The following is a 21,345-nucleotide window of genomic DNA, read 5'->3' on the forward strand; positions in this document are numbered from 1 at the left end:
GAACAAAAAGATTATACATCATTTGGAGAACTATTTCATCTATGTTCAAACTCAGATGTAGGTTGATAACTCCGATACTGTCTATTTAAGCTCTTGTTTGCAAATTCAGCATGAAAGAAGCTCACATATAACGCATTAACAATAACTTCTTTTTGAACAGATAAATGCTTTTCCTTTTTAAAAAAGTAGACAAACAAATTAGACTCAAAAATTTAAGATGTTATCATTCTTTGTATTATTTGGATTTAAATGTTACTTATCATTATTTGTTTGATTTAAATATTATTTAATTATTTAAATTCATTTATTATTAAGGAAAAGAAGATATCCACGCGTGCCACCTTAGCCAGGCTCAATCCTGGCAATATGATTCATACTTCATCTTTGCTCCTAAGGAAGTGCCTCCCAAACACTCTATGAATTTTGCATCCATTTCCTGGTTCTGAGCTTCACTGAACAAGTTTTTCCAGTCACCAACTTCACCTACAACACATAAAGCACAACAGAGCCAGACACCTGTTAGACTATTTCTACTTGGGCCAGGGACATAGTTCCATGAAGCCAAGCTTGCCTGATAAGCACAAGTCCTTAGTTCAATTCCCAGTAACCCTCCCAAGAAAAGCATATTTATGCTTGAATTTACCACCATCCCCCAATTTCACCCTTTTTAGGTGCAACATTTCACTTTGAAATATGAGAACAAACACATAAAAATTTGTCTTAACTTCCCCTCACCCAACACAAGCAAACAGGCCCATGTGAGCACTAAGTGCCCACCAACACAAGGGCACAACCATCCATCAACCCCAAGCCAGCTCAACATTTTGCTTCCCCTTGGCATGGGGTGGCAGGGGACTGGAAAGACCAACCAACTTGATCCTAGATGAGGACATGTCTTGGGAGAAAAGGTAAATCTAAAAAGCCAGCAGACTCAGGGAGAAAGAACAGACTTGGCCAAAGACTCCAGGGACTCCAGTGTTAACCTCACAAAGCGATGTGGTGAGAGACAACAACCGGAGAATACTGCAGAGAGGGAATGAGCCAGACATAGAATCTGACCCCACACCCCAAGAAGTGTAAGCTCAGGCTGGGTAGGACATGGCCCTGTGCTTAATAGGGAGAAACTAGACCCCACGAGGGTTGACATTAAATGTGAAAGTCAGGTTGAACCCAAGCCCTACATCCAGCAGACATCAGGGGGTTGTTCGAGTTTCCCATCTATGTGAGCAAGGTCACGTCTTGGTTTAGATGGTAACCATAGTATGGGGTGAATGGACTAAGGGCCTATGGTGCAGGAAGGGTTTCTTAAAAATCCACATGCCCTAAAGGTAGGTGGAAAAATGACTGGGTACATTCCAAGTCTTGCAGATCCAGGAAAGAAACTAATCATTCAAAAACACAGAGGAATCTTTTTCTCTGACTCAATCCTTTTTTAATTTTAAAAAATTAGCTGGGTGTGGTGGTGCAAGCCTATAATCCCAGCACCCAGGAGGTTGAGGCAGGAAGATCACTGACAGTTTGAGACCAGCCTGGGCTACACAGTGAGTTTCAGGGCAGTCTGAACTACATAGTAAGATCCTGTTTCAAAAAAAAAAAAGTTAAAAATTATTATTTTCTTTCCTTCATTAGGTTTTTGGGGGTTGGAGGGTTTTCTCCTTTTGACCTGTTTTTCTCCCTTACTTTCGTTTCTTTTCTTTCTTTTTTTTTTTTTTTTTATTTTTTGGTACCGGGGATCGAACTCACAGGTCCTTGCACTTGCAAGGCAGGCCACCGAACCGCTGAGCTAAATCCCCGGCCCACCCTTAGTTTCTTTTCAATTTCAACTGTTTTCTCTTTCTTCTTAATCTTTCTCTTATTTACTATATTTTGTTCTTTTTATTTTTTCTTCATTTTCTTGTTTGCTTATTTCTGCAACAGTTTTCTAAAGCTATTAGTTTCCTGTTTCTCCTCAGTAAGACCCCCAACCTCACTTTTCTGTTCTCATAGCCCACTGATTAATTTTTTAAATTTTATTTTTCTCATTCTCTAGCTTTCTATCTTCTCTACTTTTGCTAGTATATCTACTAAACTTTATGAATCTCTAGACAGCTAGTCAACTTTATACTATTACTATTGAATATCGCTTTATTGTTAGTAGAGACAATGTTGCTCCATTTAGCAGATCCTTAATGTAGGTCAATATTTTGTTTTTCTTAGTGCTCACACTATAATTATAGATCTCTTTTCTATGGTTAAATGTGTTACATTATTGGTTCTTAGGGTTGGTTTATCAGCATTCAGGTTGTCTTTGATACTATAACTGATGCTGACTCTATTATAATAGCCAATTTTGTTGCTATTAATTGATTTTCTTGGGATGCCAATATCTGGATTTCCTTAAGGCCACTAACAATACTGCAGCCCATCCCTGAAGAACTGGGTGCTGGGCCAATATGCTGAAACATTTCATGCCAAGTAAACACAGATTGTTGAATCCTGGGATAGAAGCAAAAGTCAATAGTAAGCCGTGCCCAGAGGATACCACTGAAAAATAGATATTAACTAAAGTGGTCTCCATACTAACAACAAAGCTTTTCACTATAATCAACCTGCAAGCTTCAAAACACACACACACACACACACACACACACACACACACATGCACACACACACCAACAAGAAAGATAAGAAGAGAAGACAGAAAAGTACCTCCAAAACCTCCAACTCCCCTAAAGCTTATCCATGGGGAATAAAAAGGGAGAAAACCAAAAGTCATACAGCCAAATTGTTAGAATGATATTAGAAGAGAAATCAAAACAGGTCAAGAAGTGGGCTGGGGATTTAGCTCAGTGGTTCCACTGCCTGTCTTGCAAGTCCAAGGTCCTGAGTTACATCCCCAGTAACCAAAAACAACAACAAAAACACAACAGATCAAGAAGGGATTTGGCAAGCTCATAGAAGATATAAGTAATGATTAACAAGTCTGCAGAAGACACTAATAAAAAGCTAGCAGAGCTAAACAAATCAAAGCAAAACATGAATGTCCAGCATAGAAAATAATTAAAGGCTCAAAAAAGAAGTTCAGGAGATTAAAACTTCTACCAAAAGTATGGAGAGCAGACATGACCAATGTGAGGACAGAGTGTCAGAACTAGAAAGTAGAACTGTTTTCAGTGACAAGTTAATGAGAGATTACAAACAACAAGAGACATGAAAAATGGATGCAACAGCTCCTACATGATACAAAGAAGACTACTGTAAGATTAATTGGAATTAGTGAAGAATCAGAAGACAGTATGAATACCATGAAAACTGTTTACTAAAGTAATAACAGAAAAATTTCCAAATAAGGGGAAATAACAATCAGAAAAGATTGTTGACACATCATAGTTACATGACACATCAGAGTCAAAATCCTGGAAGTCCAGCACAAGAACAGAATTTTAAAAGCAATTAGAGAAAAGCAACAAATCACTTATAAAGGTAAAGCCATTAGAATTACAGCAGATTTCTCCTTCCCTAAAGGTAAGGAGAGCTTGAAGTGAAATATTTTAAGCCCTAAAACAAAACAATTTCCAACCCAGGCCAATATATCAGTCAAAACTATCATTCAAAATTCATGGAGAAATAAGAAATTTTCATGATAAAGAGCATCTAAAGAAATTCATGACCACCAAACCAGCACCCCAAAACATTCTTAAGGATATCCTAAAAGGAGAGAGTGAAGCTAACAATGACAAAAAGTTTAATAGAATGAATACACCAGGTAGGGTGAGTAGTTAAATGGAAGGAAAAGATAGAAAATCATACACAGGAAAATAAGGTAACACTAGGAATAAGTCAAACCTGTAAGTAATAACTCTCAATGTGAATGGTCTCAGTTCCCCAGTCAAAAGACACAGACTGGTAGAATGGATGAAGAAATATAACCCAAGAAACACATTTTAGCACAAAACTTTATTACTAATTTGTTATTAAATTTTGCTTTATTTTTTCATAAAATTAAAAAAATGTTTCTTGCAACAGGAACCAAAAAATAAAAGCAGATGGAGCTATCCTATATTCAGACAAACTGGCCTTCAAGACAAAACTAATCAAAAGTGGCAAAGATGGTCACTACACAGTGGTCAAGGGAACAATCCAACAGGAAAGGATATCAATTATTATATATATGCACCAAATCATGACACACTTAAATTCAGAAATCAAGTACTACTGAATATAAGAGACCAGATAAACATAAACACAATTATAGTAGGGAACCTCAATAGCCCACTATCACAAACAGAATTAGACAAAAAACCATGAAGAATGATGAGAGTGAAATAAAATCTTTGAACACATGGACTTAGTAGATATCTACATATTGTTCCACCCAACAAAAACAGAATATCTCTTATCTCAGCAGCACACAGAACTTTCTCCAAAATAGACCACCTACTAACCAATAAAGCAAGCTTAAGTAAATGTAAAAAAACTGAAATTATACAATGCATATTATTAGAACATAGGACAATGAAACTAGAAATCAAGAAAAAAAAAACAGAAATCATGCCAATGCATGGAAATTAAATGACAGACTCTTAACAAACAATGGGTTACAGAAGAAATCAAGGATTAAAATAAGACAGTTGTTGGAACTAAATGATAATGCCAGCATGATATACCCAAACTTATGGGACACAATGAAAGCAGTCCTAAGAGGGAAGTTTATAGTTGTGAATTCTCATATCAAAAAAATAAAGTGAGCCCAAATAAATAATCTAATGATACACCTCAGGATCCTAGAAAAACAAGAACAAGCCAAACCCAAAGCTAGCACAATGAGGGAAATTACAAAGATCAGAGCAGAAATCAAAGATATTGAGACAAAAAAAAAAAAAAAAAAAAAAAAAAATATAAAAAAAAATAAAAATTTTTTTTTAAATAAGGAGCCAGGATTTAGCTCAGTGGTTCTGCCTCCTGCCTTGCAAGTGCAAGGTCCTGAGTTTGATCCCGGTACAAAAAAAAAAAGGATAAGATAGACAAACACTTAGCCAATCTAAAAAACAACCAAAATGATGGAAAAGACTCAAATCAATGCAATCAAAAATACAAAAGGTGTAATCATATTGAAATAAAAGATTGATAACTACTCCTGTACTCCAATAAATTGGAGAATTCAGAAGAAATGGATAGATTCCTACATACATATGAATTACCAAAACTGAACCAAGAAGATTAAAAACCCAGAATAATCCAAAATCAAGCAACTAAATTAAGGCAGTAATTTGGAAAAAAAAAAAAAAAAAAAGCTATCAATGAAGAAAAGCCTAGGCCCAGATTGGATAACTGATGAATTCTACAAAAATTTCAGGGAAGATAAAACCTCAATACTCCTAAAAGTCTTTAATTAAATTGAAGGAAGAGTATTCCCAAAGCCAATCCTGGAAACTACTATTATCCTGATTCTAAAACCACACAAGGATCCAACCAAAAGAGAGAACTATAGATAAGTCTCTTTAATTAATATTGATGCATAAATTCTCAACAAGGTAGTGACAAACAGAATATAATATATCATCAAAAAGATCCATCTTAGTTTTTTTTCTCATCACTGGGACACAATACCCAACACTCACAACTTAAAGGAAGAAAGGTTTTTTTTTTTTTTTTTTTGGTTTATAGTTTGTAGAGGTTTCAGTCCATAGTCAGCTAGTTTCAAGGTGGAACAGCATGACAGGGGAACATGGCAGAGGAGAGACAGCTCATATTCTGGCAGTGGGAAGAAGAGAGGATCAAGGAGGAGGGGAGATAGGCCCTGTTAGGCCACACCTCAGTGGCCTAGTTCCTCCAACCCTGCTTCACTCCCAACCTCACATTTAGCTATAAACTCATCAGTAGACTAATCCACTGATGGCTATCATACATCTATGATCTAGTCACCTCCCCAAAAGTCCCACCTAGGAGCACATGAAGCTTCTGAGGAATATCTAGTTATAAAACATAACAAGATCATACATCATTCATGACCAAGTAGGCTTTATCCCAAGGATGCAGGGATGGCTCAACACACACAAATCAATAAATGCAATGCATTACATAAACATAAACAAAGACAAAAATCATAGGACCATCTCAATAGATGTAGAAAAAGCCTTTGACAAAATCCAATATCCTTTCACGATAAAAATCCCAAAGAAAAGATCAAATAGTTGAATATGTCTGGGTTTTTTTTTTCTGCATCCTCTACTCTGTTTCACCGATTATCATGTCTGTTTTTGTACCATTACCATGCTATTAGGATATAACTTGAGGACTTCATTTCAATCTGATAGAAGTAATTTATGACAAGCATACTATTACCATCATATTAAATAGAGAAAAGAGAAAGTTTTCCCTTTAAATTCAGGAAGTAGACAAGGATGTTCACTGTCACAACTCCTATTCAACGTAGTACTTGAAACATTAGCAAGAACAATTAGGCAAGAAAAAGAAATAAAAGGGACCTGTATAGGAAAAGAAGGAGTCAAATTATCATTATTTGCACATGACATGATTCTCTACATATGATCCAAAAAAAATCCACCAGACTCCTAGAATTAATAACCAAATTCAGCAATGTACCTGGAACAGAATCAACACATAAAAATAAATAACATTCATTACACCAGTAATGAGCCCACTAAAAAATAAATTAGGAAAAAAAATACCATTTCTAATAGTACCAAGAAAAATTAAATACTTAGGAATTAACCTAACTAAGGAAGTGAAAGATCGCTACAGTGAAAACTACAGTCCCTTGAAAAAGAAAGACAAAGAGGGCATCAGAAAATGGAAGGATATCCTCTGTTCCTGGATCTGCAGAACCAGTACAGTCAAAATGTCCACACTTCCAAAATTGATATACAGATTTAACCAATCAAAATATCAATAGCATTTTTCACAGAACTAGAGAAACCAACCCTAAAATTCGTATTTGACCAGAAGAGATACAAAACAGCAAAAGCAGTCCTATGTAACCCAAGCAAAGAAGGAGACATCACTACCCCAACCTCAAGTTATATTATAACAGCATGGTACTGGCACAAAACAGACATAAGGATCCGTGGACCAGAACAGAGGATGTGGAAACAACTCCAGACATATTGAACTATTTGAAGAACTCAAAAAAAAAAAAAAAAAAAAAAAACAAAAAAAAAAAAAAAAAAAAAAAAAACTCAGGAAAAGACAGTGAACAAATGGACAAGTGAAATGGATACTTCATAGAACAAGAAGTATAAATGGCCAATAAATTCACGAAGAAATGTTTAATAGTGTTGGCAACTAGAGAAATGAAATTAAAGCAAGAGTAAGATTCTATCTTACTCCTGAAAGAATGGCCACCATCAAGAAATCAAATAATAAATACTAGCAAGCCTGACGGAAAAAGAATGCACCTACATTGGTGGTGGGAATGTAAACTAGTACAGCCATTATGGAAATTAGTATGGCAATTTCTCAAAAAACTAAAACTAGAAATTCCATTTAACCCAGCTATTCCCCTTCTAGACAGCTTCCCCAAAGGATTAAAGACATCATATTACAGTGCACATACATATTCATGTCTACAGCAGCACAATACGTAATAGCTATATCCTAGAAGTAGCCTATATGTCCATCAACAGATGAACAGGTAAAGAAAATATGGTATTCATACACAATAGAGCACTACTCTGCAATAAAGAAAACTTTAGTCATTTGCAGGAAAACGGATGTACCTGAGACCATGTTGTTATGTGAAACAAATCAGTTAGTCACACAAGCTTAAATATGGCATGGTTTCTCTTATGCGAAGAATCTAAATAATAAATAAAGAGGAAAATGAAAATAGAAAAGAGGAAATAGGAGGATAGATCTCTTGCAAATGGGAAGAGAATCAAGAGATGGAGGGAGGAGTGGGAGAAAGGATGAAAAAAGGAATTAAGATGTGTTATGCACATGTACCAGCTCCACGTGAGAAATGTACACATAATACTTCGAACATGGACCGACAAGAAATTAGTCTTAAAAACAAACATAGTTTTTCATGTAAAATGTGGACTATGGGGGCTCCCTCATCAGCAGCACAGGTGACAAGCTTTCCTCAAGTCTCAGGGTGGGGGTTTTGTCTCAGTCTCCCTGATCAAGTATCTTTACTTCCTCTCCAAGTATGTGGGAATCTAAAATTGTACTAATTGAGAGTGATATTTGTCTTGTCTCTAAAGTCTTTTAAATACTTTACCTTAGAAAACTCGGGTTTTGACAGGGTTTTCAGTTAAGATATCAGGTACTGAATATTCAACATACTTTGGGTAATTGTGCCTGATGTTAGGAAATGTTGGTTCTCGCTTTAGATTCTTTGGATGGTTTGGGGTTAAATTATAAATTTCATGTTGTATGCTCTTTAAAATGTATATTTAAAGAGGGTTTAATGACATGAGAAAGTGATTTTGCTATATCAGTGAAATAAAGTAAAAAATTATAAATGTCATCAGCTGTTTAGAACATTAACAGAATAAGGCTAGGAAGAAATATGTCAAGTAAACCTGCCTCTGAAGGGAGAAATTCTAAATTCTTTCTTTGGTTCCGGGGATCAATCTCAGGAGTTTTTGCTTGCAAGGCAGGCGGCAGCCCCACTGAGCTAAATCCCCAGCCCAAGAAACTCTAAATTTTGATGACATTTTAAAACTGTTCAGTGTTTTATTTCAATGTTTTTCTACATTTTTCTGTGCTTCCTGAGATTCCTTCCAGTAACATCAGAACAATTTAAACCGTTACTTTATTGACTTTAGAGTTTTTTTCTATTCTGAAAAGCACTTGGTGAACAATGTATAAGAAATACTATTTCCACTTCCTTAAACATAATAAAACAAAGCATAAAAATTACAGTAAGTCAGGACTCAGACTAAAGACAGGTTTAAAGTCATTATTCTCCTTACACTAGATTTCTAAAATGGGTCTTCAATTTAAAAAATACAGTAGACTATTGGGATTTTGTTTTGTTTTTGGTACCGGGGATTGAACCTGAGTCCTTGAGCTTGTGAGGCCAGTGGCGGAACCACTGAGCTAATTCCCCAGCAAAAAAACACAGTAGAATAACATAGATTAGGCTTGAATCCTAACCCTCTTGTTTATTAGCTATATGATAGTAGAAAAGTAATATCCCTTAACTTTGGATCCTTTCCTGCATTTGTAAAATTAAGGATTTTACACCCTTTTTGTGACAAAGGTTAATGCCTACAAAGTGTTCAAAACACGGCAGATACCCACTACTTACTGCTGTCCTTGGAATATGTACTGCCTTCAAATCTTGCTCTTTTACATTTCCATTAAAAATTCAAATTTGAGGGCTGGGGATTTAGCTCAGTGGTTCCAGCGCCTGCCTTGCAAGCACAAGGACCCGAGTTCAATCGCCGGTACCAAAAAATAATAATAATAAAATAAAATTAATTAATTAATTAATTAAAATTTGAATGAGCAATTTCTATGATCTATAATTACATATTTCCACAAGAACTGGAAATAATGAAATAGTAAAATCATCTGTCAGAGACATCTAACTGCCTACCCAACATCCATTTTCTTCTTCCATATTAAAATCCTGATTTTTAATTTGGTAATATTGTGTCCAGCTTAAAAATAAAATCACATTTCTGACTACTACTTCAGGGAGAGAGGAGATCGATGAAATGTTGGAAGTTACTGGATAGGGCTCCCAGGAAGCTTTCGCCCATTTCACTTATTTAGATAATGTACATGATTCTTTCCCTTTTCCTGCTTAGAGTGTGAATGTTGTGGTGCAGCTCCAGCTCCTATCTTTCACAAGGTGTAAGATATGACAAGGTGACAAGCAGAAAGGTGGAACAAACAGTAGAAGGAACAAGAAAATCGGGTGGAGACACCACACAGCCCTGGACTACCTAGGTCCAGGCTTCTTATTAAGAAAGCACAAAATATAACTCTGCCTTATTTAAGATAAAATTATTTGGATTGTCTATCATGTGCAAAATCATTCTCTAATTGATATAATATCTCAAAAAACTTAAGCAAGTTTACCTTTGCGGAACAGGAAGGGGCCAACAGGGCCATGCGTCTTCTGAGACTTTTCTCGCATTGCTTGAAAGGTGCTCTGGGCAGAGATAGTTTGAATCTGCTCCCCAGTTAGAGAGAATTTAAGGAATTCAGCTATTTCTTTTATGCCAGTGTCCAGGTTCTGAAAACCAAAATTTTATTTTATTTATGTATTTATTTTTCTTATTGAGTTTATTGGTACATTTTAGGTATACAGTACAGTTACATTCATCACTGGGATGTTATACCTTTAGATGACAGGTCTTGGTTCTCATTTTTTCCCCTTACCCCTGCCCTCCCTACACCCCCTCCTCCCTTCCCTATTTACAAACACTTTATTTCCATTTTTTCATTTCTTATATTTTTTTCTTTTCCCTTATTTCCTTTCCTCTACCTTTCCCACTTCCCCTACATAAAAACCAAACTTTTAAAAGAGAAATGTTTTTCCATGGGAATATGCTGGAGCAAAGACCTTCCTCTTAAATCAGGGCAGATTTATTCAACCTAACTGCCTAATTCACCCACTTATCTGTCTTCAGTCTTACTTTGGTGCTTTATAAGTAGATCAGGTATCACTAGAAAATGTTCTATACCCATTGTATTTTGTTGTTTTAATTTATGACTTTTATTTAGAATATAAATAATGATAGTAGCATGTCCTAGTTACTTTTTCATTGCTGATACATGCTCCTTGACACCCACAAGTTAAAGGAGGAAAGGTTTATTTCAGTTCACAGTTTGTAGAGGTTTCAGTCCATAGTCAGCTGGCTCCAAGGCAGGGTGACATGGCAGAGGGGCATCACAGAGGAGAAACAGTCCATGGCAGAGCAGGCAGGAGGCAGCAAGGCAGCAAGGAGCAGCAGCAGCAGCCTGCCTTCCCTCTTTCCCCCTTATATTCCACCCAGGCTATACGTATATTGATCGGTGCCATACATAACCACAGTGGGGCTTCCTTTATCTACACCCTGAACTATGTTAAACCTATTCAGTTATCACATACCATCAATCCCAGTATCACACACCCTAGATTGATACACATCACCTCCTGTCAATTCTTCTGCTCAAATACTACAATACCTTCCCATATCATTTGAAGTGAAAGCCAGGCTCATTTCAGTGGTCTGCCACATTCCTTATGCCCCATGCCGCCCTCATTGGCAATGCTGTCTTAGTTTACTCCCACTGGCCAAGGCACATTTGCTTCCTTGCTGCACCTCAGTTACACCAGCGGCAGCTAGCTCAGGGCCTTTGTACCAGTTGGTTTTGCAGAGGACTGTGATAATTGAATATCCTCAAAGCAAGCTGTAAAGAGAGAAACCCACAATGGGCTGGTTTTATAGAAGTGAGTCTGGCTGAAGCCTACATGCTGAGGTCAGAGTAACTCGCATCCAAATTCTGTTCCCACAATCAAAACCTTCAGGCTAGAAGGACAATGTTCTAATTACAATCATATATTTTGTCTATTTCGTTTCTAATTTGAGAATGCTTTCTCTTGTCCTTTCTGAGCCTTGTTTACATTAATTTCCATAGTAATCACACATCACCTTTATCCCAACTGATTGCCAATAAAAGTCAGCAACTGGGACTGTCCAGCACCTTTGTCAGTTGCACCGGCATTGATCATCCTGGGACCCTGCTTTCTCTCTCTTAGTTCTCTCTCTCAGTGTATCTTTTTCTCAGGCCTGCGTCATATACTGGGCAGGTGGGTACTGGAACCTGACTACAGGGATCTTCATCAGGGTTCCTCCACCCAGAGTGCTCTTCCCCCAGTTACTAATTTGGATCACTCTCACTTTCTTTAAATTGTTGCTTAAATCACATCAACTTAAGGAGAACATCTTGTACCATCCTATTTTATCCTGGGATTTGTCCACCAATTCCCCACCCCTGGCATTTCCAATTTTCTTTAACAGGTATGCTGATTCCTTCTTCTTACATACCATATGCATTTTACATTTTGTTTAATCTCTTATTTATTCATTTGTTTATTTATTCATTTATTTATTTTGGTACCAGGGATTGAACTCAAGTCCTTGAGCTTGCGAGGCAGGCAGCGGAACCACTGAGCCAAATCCCTGGCCCTATTCATTTATTTATTTTTGTCCCAAGGAACCAAGACTTTGAAACTCAGGGCCTTGCTCTTTTGAGAGAGGCATGGCACCACTGAGCTAATAAATCCCCAGCCCTGTTATTTATCATTCCGCCTCCCTGCTTTCTCCAGCTAGAAAGGAAGCTTATCAAGAGCAGTGAACCTTGTCTGATTTGTTCAAGGACTTATCACCTGGGCCTAAAATAAAGCTAAGTCTCCCACTCAATGTTTGTTAAGTGAACAAAAAATTTTTAAAAGAACATTTATTGGCTAAAAGCACTTCACAACCAAGTGCATGTTTAATTAAATCATCTGAGACTTTTTATTTTTTCCATTATTAATGGAAAAATTTGAGCTATCCACAATAAAGGGAAACTATAATAACTTCCATAAGTTGTTAAGCTTTATTTTATTTCTGTTAAATAAACAATCTAGCCATATATATGTGGCTGGATTTTTTTTTAAAGTACTGTACTGCATATCTGGAATATTTTTAAGTTGAACACCATATTTTTCATATAACAAGACATTATAAATAATAATTTATGTAGCAATTTATAATAAATCTTTCTCTAGAATCTCAACAATCATAGTCTTACCTCTTTCAGGTCTTCATATAATATGAGCTTGACATTTTCATCATCAAGATGCTTGTTCCAGTTAATTGCAAAATCAAAATAGCTTCCCCAAGAAACTAAAAACACAGGGAGGAAAACTTCATAAGGAATTTTACATAACTGAGGTAGAGATATCAGGTGGCTAATTTATGCTATAAAATATAAACTATACATATATGTATGTGCTCACACAAGATCTGATTATTACAAATCCCTGTACCAAAAAGAGGTGATATACACCAGTTCCACTGTTCAATTTCTATTTTCTTATCTTCTTGAACAGTTTCCTTAAATAATACAAGTAAACAAATTGTGAAAATTATTTGAGAAAATATACAGGACAGCTGGGTGTGGGGTGCAGGCCTGTAATCCCTGAAGTTGGGAGGCGAAGGCACGAGGACCCACAGAAGGCACGAGGACCCACAGGAGGATTGTAATGGTGTTTCATAGGTACTTTCCATGGGATTTCTTTCTTCAACCCCTATATTTAATTTTTGCTTGGGAGCCACCACTGCATCCAGGGTCCATGCACGTGAGATGTGTGAATTTTGTTGTGCTGATCACCTTTAATGTGCTCTTTTCAAACTGCAACTTTTATCTATGCAATGGAATGCTATTTGGAAAGCAGGCTACCCTGCCATTTGCAGGGATATGACACAGAAACAAATGCTACATAATCTCACATGTAGAGCCTAAAAAGAAAGCTGAATGCATAGAAACAGAGTAGGGTGGTGTTTTCCAGGGATGAAGAAGGGAAAGGAATGGGAAGATACAGGTGAAAGGGTACAAACTTATAGTGATACCATTTTGAATTATTCAATTAGTTATTAATGTTTACAGATCTTACATACAGCCTCAAGACTATGGTTAGTAATATGGTATACCTAACAGTTGCTAAAAGAGTAGACTTTTGGTGTTCTCTCTGCACACATCAAAAGGCTATACTAATGTTCTTGACTGTAATAATCACTTCACTGTACATATGTAAATACATGATTAAAAAAGCAACTTTTTTATCAAAAAGGAAGAGTGGTTTTCTTAGAGTGAACTGACAACAGCTTCTCCTCTGGGGTCACCTGTCATCAACTATACCATCCATAACATTATAATGGTTCAAGGCCACCACTAATTGATGGGGTTATTTATGGCTGTCTGGCTGCTGTTCTCAGAGAGGCAGAATTACTTATGAGCAGTGGAACAACTGGCAATTGATTTAACTTTTTTGTTTAGTTTCCTGGTTTGTAAACAGGGGCTTTACTTATAGTTTGCTATGAGACTTAAGTGAAATCATGCATATATAACACCTAATTTAGTACCTAAAGAAGTATTAGACACTCACAAAATTGTGGTTTTTCCATAACCAGAGATAAACATTAACATGGTCTAACAAAAACTAATTTCCTTTCTGGCAAACAAATATCTTAGGTGTAGTCACTCAGAGCCAGGGTTTTAAAGAGCTTTTTGGTTTTTAATTATTGTGTTATACAATGACTTAAGGAAAAAGAACTAGAAATGCCTTTCTCTGTGACTCTGTGAAAGGTTTTTTTGTTTTGTTTTTTGTTTTTCTTGGAACCAATCTATAGCCACACGATATTCATAGTTAACAAATGAATTGTTCAGATTATTTTTAAATGCATTGTAATTATTTGGTGCACAGAATTAGTGGTGGCATCACACGCTATTTAATGTAATTTTTGGTTCCTGGATATATATTTCTTTCTTTACTCTAAAGTACTAAGGAGTTTCCCATTTAGGCATCCATCTGTTGAGGTAAGAATTCTTTTACTGACAGCTGTACCTTGTCCTTTCATGAACTGCTTGAAGAATTCGTTCCAGGAGGCATAGCTTGGAATATCGGGGACATCATTGTGAAAATGAAAAAAAGACACGGCAGTATCTTTTGGATTTCGAAATATCACCAATACCTAGGGAGCAAAAGCTAAGTTAATTTATTTACATCTGTGCTTTAAATTTTTGAAAAGTGAAAGGGTGAACAGTGTAACAGTAGTAACAGAAAAACAGTGAGAGAGATGGGGAATCTAGGGAGAACGGAGGAAGAAAGAAAAGAAGATGGATGTTGTAGCGGAGGACTTTTGCCAGTCGTGAATTTAGATAGTAGAAAGGCTTACGTGTAGGAAATAGATATTAAAAAAAGAAAAACAGCACAACTTGCTAGGATAGTCGTAAGCACACAATCTGAAAGGTTAACATCACAAATGAAAAAAAATTACAAAATAATGTTAAGGATGAACGAAAGGACGTGTAGAGTTGGTGAGAGAAAACGGCAAGGCCATGTTTGCGGGAGACATAAATGAAACAGAACCTGCAGGAAAAGTGGGAAAGGGACACTGCGAAGAGCAAGCTGAAACCCAAAAGGACCGAAAGACTGGAAGAGAGTACACGGTTGCCCCACTTGAGTTCAGACCTTCGGCTCTCACGCTTTCTGTGCAAACTGAGAACGTGGAGGACACGTCACCGAGCACATTAGTGAGCTCTGAGGGTCCGGAAATAACACAGACGAGGACAGGTGGCTGGGAACCGGAAGAGCTCGCTTCGCTCTCGGAATGCGGAAGACAGAGACTCTTCCGTGTTCCGGTTCGTGATTCTATAGACTGGAGGACGCACAGAGGCGGAAGCAGTGACCAGCGGGGGGCAACAAGGGCCCTCTAAGAACAAGTCTCTGCTAGCAAGGATTTCGTGGAAAATGGGTTTCTAGGTCAGCAGATCGAGTGGCGTTTGGCTTCTTCTGTGAAAAATGGAAGAAGAGAAGCGATTAGGCAAATCAAACTGACTGGATGCTCAAATGTAAAGGCTAAATAGCTAAGTAAACCTGCTTGGAGGGCTTCATCTTGAGGGAACCATAGTCAACTTCGTGAAAGACACAGAGCTGTTTTATGTATTTATTTATTTACCAAATTCCTAGGCGCCATGAAATGAAGAGGAAATTTGGATCTCGAAACATTTGCGCTGTGAAGAGATGAACTAAAACTAACAATCAAATGTAATAGGGTTAAAGGGGTTCGGGTCTTGACTTTAGCCCTGATTAAAATTCACCCTTCCTCCAACCCAAATGTGGTACTTCTTGTCATTTCAAGGCATATTTAATTTACAGTTTCACAGACACGAACTTGAAATGAAACGTGAAGGCCAACTGGCGGGCATGTGGACATATCTCCAGCACACACCTTCTCCCTTTCTGTCGCTCCTTCTTTGCCCTGATATTCTTATGAAAGTGGTATTCTCCATAAGCCTGCATGTTTCAGCTTGAATGCTTTATGCATTACTTCAGCTCAGTTTCTTATAGAGTCATTCAGAGGCTCATTTATTAAGAGCAACTTAGATTTGTGATGATGTCAACTGCATTAAAAGCGGAAGGAACATTATGTGTTGAAGTGTTATTTCTGACTTTTTAGATTCTCTACATAAGGAAAGACTGAGCTGTCCAAAACTAGTCAAGGAAATAAAGGATATCCTTTTAATTGGAGGTGCTCAGTCTTGATGAAGACAACCACTCAGTGGAATTCAAACACCTTAATAGATTTGAGAGTGACAATGTCTAAGGTGTTTCCCATTTTAAGCTCCTAGAATTCTTGTTCCATGGCTATAGTATAATGACATTCATCAATGGGAATTTGTACCTTTACATCTTGGTTCCTTTTTTTTTTGTACTAGGATTCGAACTCCGAACTTTGCACTCATGAGGTAGAACCACCGATCTAAATCCCCAGCCCTTGGTTCTTATTTTTAATGTTGCTATTTTTAAGTTCCTCCTTCCCTAATGTTTTCCTTCCTACTCTTTCTTTTATTGTCCTTTATTCCTACCTCTTAGCATTGAGAATTAACACATCTGTTTTCCTCCTTTGCCTTTCTTTGCTATGTCTTCATTATTCTCCTATTATTCGTTGTAGTGCTTGAGAGTTTAAGCCTTGATTTTAACTCATTCTTGTCCATTTCTTTAGAGACAGAGAAAATGGGCACCAGGAAATAAGGAGAGGGCCAGGGATTTAGCTCAGTGGTTCCACTGCCGGTCTTGCAAGCACAAGGGCCTGAGTTCGATCCCCAGTACCAGAAAAAAAAAGGAAGGAAGGAGAGAAGGGGACAGAAAACAAAAATGTCAGGGTGAAAGCCAGTAATTGTATGAAACACATTGATACTGAACAATGAAAACAAGATTTTTAAGCAAGTGATAAGAACAGCCGAAGCACAGATGGTTTTGTATGCAGGACATAAATTTTATTATATGTGAAATGCAAACTAATGTTTTCAGATCTCAGGCAAAGATCACTCACTAGAAAGAACCAAAAGAAAAAGTGTATTCATCTTACTCAGTTATGTTCTTTTGTTAAACATTCTAAATATCTCAGGGAAATCTATAGAGTATAAAATCATTATAAAACACTGGACATTCCATTCAAGGTTATGTTTTATTTTATTTTATTTTTTGGTACCAGGGATCAAACTCAGGACCTTGCACTTGTGAGGTAGGTGGTGGAACCACTGAGCTAAATACCCAGCCCTAGACCTATGTTTTATACAGTAGTTGAAAATGCATTTGATGTGGTTGTATTGTAAGATATACAGTGACTATCTCTAAAGAAACAATAAAAGAAATGCAAAATCTTGCATTTCACTCAATTCTGTGATGAGTGAATTAATCATGTATTTCAAACCCACTATCACTTGCCTACCATGAGTGAGGCATTGGGTTCAATCCCTACCACAGTGCCACACACACACATACAAAAGCTACTATTTGTTTACAAAATTTAAAAATCCAACCGCCTGCCTCACAAGCACAAGATCCTGAGTTTGATCTCTGGTACCAAAAATAAATAAGTAAATAAAGAAATATTCAAATATGAGTAGGAAGGGACACTCACCTTGGCTTTGTTCTTCAAGATGGACCGAGGTAATTTGTCATAATGGAGGTGTGTTGTTAAAATCCTTGGTGATGGAAACTGTTTCATTCTCTTAAAAATATATACAATAAGGGGAGATAGAGTACGTGTGGTGAGTCATCTCTAACTGTGGTGTCTAAGTAGTGGTTTCAAGTACTGCTCTCTCTATTTCTTTTCCCCTTGTCCCCCCCCGTTTTTCTAGTTGAGAAATGAGAATCAGAAGTAAATGATTCATTAAAATATCTCTTTGAATTTCCTTGTTGAACGCTGCTTATCATTTATCAACATCTTTTTGTCCCTTGCAGGGTTTTTTTTTCTTTTCCCATAATCATATCAAATCCATTTTGTTCAAAACAGCTCATAATTTGGATCTTTTCAATATTTGATGTCTTTAACACAAATAGTCAAATCTTCCCAGTTCCTGTGAATCTATTTTTTGGGGGGAGCACTGGGGATCAAACTTGGGACCTTCTACTTGCAAGGCAGGTGGTGGCACCACTGAAATAAATTCCTGGCCCCTGTGAATCTATTTTTAACATCTAGATATTTTTGCCACTAAATTTCCATGTAATGAAATATCCCAGCAGAACCTAAAATTCCTGGTCACTTAAATATCTGAGAAACATTTTATAAGAGAAATTCATGTCAGTCTGAGGACTATGATGTGATTGATTCTTTTTGTTACCTATTTTACTGATTTTAAAATTATTTATTTTTTGAAGTACTGGGGATCAAACTCAGGACCTTACACATGCTAAGCAAGTACTCTACCACCAAGATGAGTTACATGCCCAGTCCTCTACTGATACTTTGGGGGGGGCACTGGAGATAGAACTTGGGTCCTTGTGCTTGTGAGGCAGGCAGCAGAACCACTGAGCTAAATCCCCAGCCCTCTACTTTTTTATTTTTTATTTTTTGAGACAGAGTTTCACTCTGGTAGTTCAGACTGGCCTGAACTCACTATGTAGCCCAGGCTGGTCTTGAACTCACATTGATCCTCCTGCCTCAGTCTCCCAAGTGCTGGATTACAGTTGTGCACTACCACACCTGGCTTACTGATACATTTTTAAACGAAGTTTTCTTTTAATTTGCCAGGGTAAAAGTTTTATCTTAAATTCAACCCATTAGAATATGTTATGTGGGAAGACCCAGATGCCATCGCTCAAGCGCCAGGAGGTAGGCCAGGCCCCGATCCACCGCGGGAAGGAGAACCACGCCTGCTCCCAAACCAGACGCCATCGCTCAAGCGCCGGGAAGGTAGCGCCCTGAACCCTATCCCCTCCCTGCACTCTCAGACCTCCTGACTGTGCCAGTCTTTGGACCCACTCTGCAGAGGCAGAGGTGGTCATCAAGGGTATTTTTCTGAGTTCCCAACTTTAAACATCTTTAAAGAAAGGGTGTGGGAAACCTGTAATAGAACGTTGTGGAGTTCAACCATTCAGAAGGTTGGGGAACTCAATCTGGGCCTTGCAGCCCGAGGTCAGTCAGCATCATGGGGTTCAGCCATCAGCTAACTGAGATCAGGGGTCTTGCATCCTCGCTCTGTCTGAGCCATTAAATGGTAAATACACTATATTTAAATTTTGTTCACTGCAGACATGTTCTGGTCTGCTTCTTGATTTCAATTTAATTCAAATGATTTAAGGGTGATAGATTAGTGACTACCACAGTTGGTCAGTGTCCAAGTTGTGCTGATCTTAATGTGTTGCTGATTGTATCAGTTGGGGTAAAGCATTGTGGTTGATTTGATGAGGTGTTTTCTCTGATGTTATGAAGATGAGAATGTCTGTGGGTCGTTAGAGACACAGAAGCTAAGGTGCAACTGTATCAGAAGATTTGGGTGATAATCCAGAGAGTAAACCAAGGACAGTCCGACAACAAAAATTAAAATGAGAAAACACTTAAGCAAGACACAAAGACAGACTTCCAGTTTACCAATGGCAAACAGTAGGGCAAATGAGGATGAAAAGGCCGATAGTGAACCACCAGGACACCCTGAAATCAAAGCACAGGAAATAACAAAACAGATCAATCAGGCTCTAGAAAAATTCAAAACGGAAATAATTTCCCACATAACCATAGAGATAGTGAGCAAAATGGAAGTCGTGATTCGAGACTCTAGAGCAGAAACTGACAAAAAAATAGATGAGCTCAGGACCATGATAGAAGCCATGAAGGCCCAGCATAAGAAAGAAATGGAAAAAATAAACACTCAACATAGGAAAGAAATGGAATCCATAAAACAGATTCAAACAGATATCCAGGAGATTAAACACTCTGTTGAAAGTGTACGCAACAGAATAAAAGAATGTGAAGATAGGCTCTCAGATATAGAAGATAAGATGGCAGTCAGTGACCATGAAAAGAGAGGTCTCTTAAAAACAGTAAGAGATATGACAAATCGATCCAACAACTCTCAGATGATGCAAAGAAGAATAATATAAGACTGATAGGAATACACGAAGTAGCAGGAGAAAATACAAATGACTTTAAAAAGCTGTTCGCAGAATTAATGACAGAAAACTTCCCAAACAGAGGGGAAGAATTTGACATTCAGATAAGTGAGGCATATAGGACCCCAACTAGCTGCAATCAAAAAAGAATCTACACTTAGACATATAATAATCAAGATGCCAGAAACCCAGCAGAAGAACAAAATACTACAAGCAGTAAGAGAAAAGAAACAAATCACATATAAAGGAAAGCCCATCAGAATCACAGCAGACTTTTCAATACAAACCCTTGGGGCAAGGAGAGCCTGGAATGAGATATTTCAAGTACTAAAAGAGAATAACCTCCACCCTAGACTGATGTATCCTGCAAAACTCTCTTTCAAAATGGATGGGGAAATAAGACACTTCCATGACAAAGAACACCTGAGAAACTACATGAATAACAAACCAGCACTACAAGGAATTCTAAACAAGATCCTAGAAAAAGACAATGAAGGCAACAACACCATGAGGCCCAACAGAGCAAATCAAGTAGGCAAGGCAAGAAACTAAAAGGAGAAGGTGAAAAAGTAAAGAGTCAACAAAAGGCCAATAACATGTCAATAATAAGTCAGTACATATCAGTTATAACCAGCAATGTCAATGGCCTCAACTCACCAATCAAGAGAAATAGACTGGCAAAATGGAATAAGAAGCAAAATGTAGCAGTATGTTGAATACAAGAAACACACCTAGTGCAAAAATAAGCCCATAGACTGAAAGTGAAAAGATAGAAAACAATTCTCCATGTGACAGGAGCCCAGAAAAAAACAGGGGTAGCAATCTTATTTGAAGACAAAGTAAATTTCAAACCAAAACTGAATCTAGTATTATTGATGTAGGACGGTACTGTATCATACCTCTTTGAATGTAAAATATCTAGTACCTGCTTTATGATACATAGTAGGGACCATGCTTTATCAGAGCTACATTTAATGATATTACTTTAGAATGTTCTCTTTCCAGATGATGATTAAGAGGCTAATAGAAAAAATGGTGGCAGGTACCACAACAGCAACAGAACTTTGCTGTTTTCTGGATATTATTCTTTTCTTTGGTTTTTTTTGTTTTCTGTTTTTTGTTTTTTTAATGGAATGTGCTGAATGTCTATAATTTTGTTCAGATAACTGCAGAACCTGGAAAAGCTGTGGCTGCTATCGATGCATAACATACTATTATTAGTCTTTTTATATAAATAT

At 37.3% G+C, this 21,345-nt stretch overlaps 1 protein-coding gene across 1 annotated transcript in view; it reads right to left on the bottom strand.

The window, feature by feature from the left end:
- Positions 1–337: 337 nt before the first annotated feature.
- The window catches only part of Sult6b1 (sulfotransferase family 6B member 1), a 26,315-nt gene continuing 5,307 nt past the window's right edge, over positions 338–21,345 (bottom strand). Inside the window, exons 3-7 of the mRNA XM_010611409.1 lie at positions 17,637–17,726; positions 14,555–14,681; positions 12,739–12,833; positions 10,036–10,192; positions 338–483 (exon numbers count right to left, since the gene is read on the bottom strand). Of these exons, the coding sequence (XP_010609711.1) occupies positions 353–483; positions 10,036–10,192; positions 12,739–12,833; positions 14,555–14,681; positions 17,637–17,726 (600 nt within the window). The 3' untranslated portion in view covers positions 338–352. The remainder of the gene's footprint in view (positions 484–10,035; positions 10,193–12,738; positions 12,834–14,554; positions 14,682–17,636; positions 17,727–21,345) is intronic.

This window comes from Fukomys damarensis, unplaced genomic scaffold (assembly GCF_012274545.1).
Source record: "Fukomys damarensis isolate Sample0158 unplaced genomic scaffold, DMR_v1.0_HiC HiC_scaffold_2, whole genome shotgun sequence".
Lineage (NCBI taxonomy): Eukaryota > Metazoa > Chordata > Mammalia > Rodentia > Bathyergidae > Fukomys > Fukomys damarensis.